Here is a 5,907-nt window from a genome sequence, read left to right as displayed (position 1 = left end):
ATAATGTTTGATTAGACAAACAAATTATTTTTAAAGAGCTTTTTCAGTATTTCAACGTAAAGAAATTCATCTTAGATAGAAAGTTCTATAATCCCTTTTACCTTTTTGAAAAAATTAATTAAATTCAATTTTTTAAAATCGTCTATAGAAAAAATATATGATATAGCTGAGAGACAATTAATTAAGAGATGCGATTGTGTCTTGCGACAAATGTACATGACATTGGGCAGAGAGAAATACTTAAAAATCTGAGTGGCCAGGCGAAAAAGGCGTCTAAAATTAAGAAGTTCGACTTTTCAATGTCTTGCACAAGTAGTCGTGGTAAATTCAGTTGTACGTAAGGAACAGGAAAGGAAAGAAAAAGGTGAATAGAGAAGAATATTTTTCAAGCTCATCTATACAAGCGACTTTCCGGATAGGGTACAGTTCACATGGTATTGTAATTAACGCCATGCAGATTAATCGGCATCGTAGAGCTCGGTAACGTATAGTCTGTATGCCTGTCAATATAACCACTCAGCATCGTGTGGGGACTGTGGCTTGTCAGCATAGTGTGCGTAGTGTGCGTAGTATGTGTGTTATGTGTGCTATGTGGAGTTGTGGGCGGGCCCATAGGCGTTGGGCTCTGCGAGTTCATAGGCTGCGCCGGGGGTGCCGGCGGCGGCGAGGAATTGACCTCCTGTTTAACGCGGGACTTGAGGCTGGGCCGATTGTTCGGATAGCCGCGTTTCTTGTACTCAAGCCAAAGCGTTCGATTATTCACGCCGAACATCCTGGCCGCTTTGCAAAATCCTATACCACCGTAACGCACGGCATCAAGCGCGCGTATAAAATTCTCATCTGCCTGCGGATTAGTCGAACGCTTCCTCTTAATCGCAGTCTGCGGGCTGGCGCAAGGGCTCTGGCAATTGCTTGGGCACTGCGCCGATGGCGAGGGGCCACCCGACGACGCGTGCTGCAACGTCCCGTGGGAGGAGTTCGGATAGTTCGTCAGGGCGCAACTGGAACCAGTCGTGCTGGTACCAGAGTACTGATCGCTGATGGTCGAAGATGCTGTTATTTCGGGCGTCGTAAATGCTGACGACGCTTGGATCGACAGATTCGTTTGACACGAGGACAGAGCGAAACGTGTCGGATGATATGTGTGCTCCATAATAGTCCATTGTAATCCTGTAGAACAGACCGATTCAACTTTGGTCAGAGCACAGGAATTATTAACCCGTTTTGCGTTTACAGCAAAGGTAAATGATAAAGTCGGAGAGAGAAAGAGAAAGAGAGAAAGAGTAACATGAGAGAGTAATATTACGAAACATTATAAAATAAACTATAAGCAAAGAAGTCTCTTTATAATTTCGATTTATATTTAAATTTATTTTGATAATTATGAGATTCGTTCGATTCATTGATACAGTAATTAAATCTCATATAAAAATTTTATTTCACCTATATATTACATCAAAAACTTTAATTCAAAAGATGCAATTTTTACACAATTATATTGCACTATTAATAACTTGAACTATGAACAATAACGAATGTCATATATCGGCATATCTGTTTATATAAAACAAGGCATACATAAATTATCTAATCGAAAGAAAATAGTTTATTCTATGATATGTAGAAAAATAATACTAAGCTAAATAAGCGAAAGATGATAGATTAAAAATAAAATCTTGTGAAGAGACGATATATGAGCGTATTAAATATGGAGTTGCGGCATGGCACAGATACATTTTTAAGCACATCATTGTTTATATTAAAATATGTGTACGGCATTTGTTACATTTATAGGGCAGAATAAGGCACACATACATAACTTCGTTAATGTCAAAGGCCCGATATGTTATCTCTTGCGGAAATATAACATACTATGTGCTATGTATCTGTGTACCATGGTGATCTTTCTTTTATGAATGACAAACAATATTTTCTTTGCACATTCGCATTATTAGAATTTCAATTCCGGAAATTTCGCTCTATTTTCATGTCAAACGTCTGTTGATTCTCCTTGTGCAATACATTTAAACGCATCTGTGCCAGCATATAATGTGTGTAACTTTCGCTTATCGACATGCAGTTCAAATACCCACCACAGTCAGTATGCATAATTCAAATAACAATTGTTGGAGAGATTTGCTTAAAGGGGGAAGGTGTCATGCAATTTGCCAAAGTTGCCGGAGCATTCTGCATGGATTTACAATGTACAGTCTACTAAGAAAGAAATTATATTATTAAATCTATAATGTAGCTAAACATTCACGCATGACACATTTCCCATTAAATTAAAAACTGTATCTTCAAATTTTCTTTATGCCACACAATCAACTAGATTATTAACGCTCTACTTTAATCAATCTATTATAATAGATAAAATATTTATCTATTTTATTTTTATGAAGACAGAAAAATGTTTGATAAATAATAAGTTTAATATAATGAATATATATATTTTTTATTCTATCACATATAACTCTTTCTCTTTTAATTTGAATTAAAACAGAAAATAGATAGTCCAAAAATTATATAATTTTAAAAAATATAACAATAGGAAGAGCTTTTTTAATTGTAATTTTTGAACTTTTACTTTTGATATACATTAATATCACATGTATACATTAATTTATAATGTATGATTTTATTTGACTCGCATAAAATATATACAAATCTATTATGTGCTTTGAATATGTTTAATGTGAATAAGCATTAAAGTTTTGAATCTAATCTTTCATAAAATATAATTTATATAAATATTCAAATAATTGCACATTTTAAATTATATTAGACAAATTATAATGTCACATAAACATAAGATGCACAATCAAAACACATGTAAAAAATATTTAGGGAAATATATATATAAAAAAAAATTTTTCATCTATATGTGTGAAGGAAAACTTCAATTCACAGCCATGTACAAAATTATACATGCAGCATAAAAAAAAGTAATGTGGTAAAATTATTTGCCTTTATAGTTTTATATATTAATTTCTAATATATCAATTTTTTCTTTGTAGCATGTAGTTTATATTCTAAGTAATATCTGAATATGTGTGACTCTCTCCTTTAAATAATCTTATAGAGATTTATATTTGAACAGCATAAAACATATTTATTGACATCTTACCTTGATGAACAGGTGGTTGCGAAGACACAGAACTTTGTCCAATGTTTCCTGCCGATTGTTGACTTACATCTTGAATAGAACCGTCACTTTGGGCTGGCGTATTAGCAGAACTAGTTTCCATATTACTCATCTAAAATATAATATATTACATGTTATTTGAAAACATTTTATATTTTTACAATTTTGACTAACACTTGTGATTTAACTATTTAAAAATTACAAAATTGTGATTAAATAATGAGCGCGAGTGTGACGTAGCAGACAGCGCATTGGTCTGCTATACTAGAAATTCCGGGTTCGATCCTCAGCAGAACCGAAAATTTTTGTATGTTATAGCTCCTTTCGAGAGGCAATGGCAAACTACTGAATAGTATATTTGCTCTGGAAACTTCTCTATCAATTCATCGTTCGGAATCAATGTTAAACTATAGATCCCATATGACTGTGTACAATCAGCGGATGTACCACAGGCATATGAGAGAAGTCACCACACTTGGCCACAAGCAATAGGACTAAGAAGAAGATTAAACAATACAAGCACCATACATCAATATTTACTTACAATTGATATTTGATCTTCGTCAATACTGCCTTGAGATTCTGTGCTGGTGTTTACTGGTCGCCTCAAATTCTCTCCACTCTCTTGCGATACAATGAGGGGTTCAGGTTTGACAATGTTAGTAGCCACTAATGTGATTTCATTCATTTCTTCTGGTTTGTCACCTGAACCAGACGTTGAACCAGTTGAAGACTTTCTTAACCTTTTTCTGCGAAAAGAAGGAGATAATGGAGAAGGACTTGGCGAGCAGGATTCGCCGCGATCCCCTCCACCTGTTTCGCTGCTTCCACTTGGCCATTTAGTTAATGACGCTGTATGCATTTCCGCGAGTCCCTTTATCTTTAAGCTCTCCGCCGTCTGTTAAATAAATAAGATGTTACTCATCAAGATTCACAAAGTATAACAACAAATTGTTGATTACTCAAATGAAACATTTTATTTTACCTTTATGATGGATGGTAATTGCTCTTGAGATATGTTCACTTCTCCGTAATACATAAAATCCACCATAATCTTGAGGTCGGAAAACTTGATATCTTTGAGTATGACAATAGGATGCTGACAAGGATTCACTGTGAATAGTGACTGAAAGTATGTGCTGCATGCTGACAGTACGACTTTATGAGCCTGAATCTGCCTGCCTTCAGCAGCGAGAGTGACATCTACTAGAGTCTCATTATTCAACAAATTGGAAAAAACTGAGATGAAATTCGGTTGATGATTGTTCCATCGCAAACAGAATTGTTGCATAGACATTGTGATAACGTAGGAAGAATCTTTCGTGAACTTTGACTGCAACATGAAAGAAAAACACAGTTAAGCAAACATATAACGTTAAATACTATAAACAACACAATGACATGTCATAAACCATCTAACAGAAAGATTGGACAGGAATTCCTTTTATAAGAAGATTATCATTAGATATTATTTAACACATATCTCATTATAAGAAACATTATAAGAAGACATTAATCTCTCTCAAAAATCGAATATTTAAAACTTTTGCTAAATATTACTTAAATGATCAACTTACAGAATATTATGGTAACATTATGGAAAGAAAATCATTGAGTAACAAAAAAAATATTTTTCTCTGATCAAATGGAAAATATCTTGGCTAACAAAGCTCATGAAGATGACACATATGAATACTTCGCGAATGATAAATGATCTAATGAGACTCCTGATTAAAAAGGAGTCATGAAAGTATGACGCAGAGGCAGGTGCGAAATGTCATGCAAGGCGACATGTCATCGAGATGTCGACGAGCTTCGGCGACGCTGCTCGACGTCGACGTTCGAGATGGACATGACAATAAACAACAACGATGCACAAGAGGTTCGGTTAAGAAATCTTTCTTCGTACTTTCGTGCGTAGCTGATGTAAATAATGTTGATGATCGGCGGACGATGATGCTGGGAAAAAGAAAGAGAGAGAGAGATAGAGAGAGAGAACGAGAAAGACAAAGACAAAGGGGAAAGAGAGGAGCGCTCACTCTTGGTCGCGATGCACTTGGTTGTCGTCGTCGTCGCGTTGTGACGAGGGTAATATGCCGGTCTTGCTCAAAGGACGCACCTCACCGCTGCCACCATGGACTCCGTGAAATTTTCCACAACAGACTGAACGATGACGCTTGTGTAATTCGTGAGTGACGTCATGGGCGAGGAAAGAGGATTTTGCGCGACGACGCCACGACTGCCGGGGGAGACGCGCGCGCGGCCCCGAATTCGCTGTCGTTCGCCGTGAACAGACACCGAACGATGGACGTCAAACACATACACACGAACCCACGCACACGCGCACGCACGCAAGCACGCACGTCACGCGGGAGGATTGCGTGGGATTATGTGTGGTTGCGTGTGATCGAAAAATTTCGCGAGATCTTATCAACGTGCGTCTCACAAAATCTAACTTGATCAATATAGCGGCCGACTGACGCCGCCATCTATCGAGCGATCCGCGTGAACGTGAATGCACGATAGTTTTTCGAAACTGAGCGAGATACCTTGTTTTTCGCGAAACTTAATTTTTGGACAAGAAATGTTCGACAATTTATGAAAATGTTATTTTAATTAATTTAAATAATTAATTAATTAGTGTAATAAACGTTAAATCAGATTTCGATTATTTCTCTTACAAAATTATCAAATTTTTATTTTCTCATTTTAAAGGTTTGCATCAAACGTTAACGTTATTTTAACTTTAAGCGAGGCTTTTA

General features: G+C 36.2%; 1 protein-coding gene across 1 annotated transcript in view; it reads right to left on the bottom strand.

Moving 5' to 3' along the window:
- Positions 1-5,591, bottom strand: part of LOC108694683 — an 11,266-nt gene extending 5,675 nt beyond the window's left edge. The window contains exons 1-6 of the mRNA XM_018204321.1: positions 5,185-5,591; positions 5,055-5,104; positions 4,131-4,478; positions 3,690-4,043; positions 3,128-3,257; positions 488-1,170 (exon numbers count right to left, since the gene is read on the bottom strand). Of these exons, the coding sequence (XP_018059810.1) occupies positions 488-1,170; positions 3,128-3,257; positions 3,690-4,043; positions 4,131-4,442 (1,479 nt within the window). The 5' untranslated portion in view covers positions 4,443-4,478; positions 5,055-5,104; positions 5,185-5,591. The remainder of the gene's footprint in view (positions 1-487; positions 1,171-3,127; positions 3,258-3,689; positions 4,044-4,130; positions 4,479-5,054; positions 5,105-5,184) is intronic.
- Between the last annotated feature and the right edge of the window lie 316 nt (positions 5,592-5,907).

This window comes from Atta colombica, unplaced genomic scaffold (assembly GCF_001594045.1).
Source record: "Atta colombica isolate Treedump-2 unplaced genomic scaffold, Acol1.0 scaffold121, whole genome shotgun sequence".
Taxonomy (NCBI): domain Eukaryota; kingdom Metazoa; phylum Arthropoda; class Insecta; order Hymenoptera; family Formicidae; genus Atta; species Atta colombica.
This window is presented reverse-complemented; position numbering and strand designations above follow the sequence as displayed.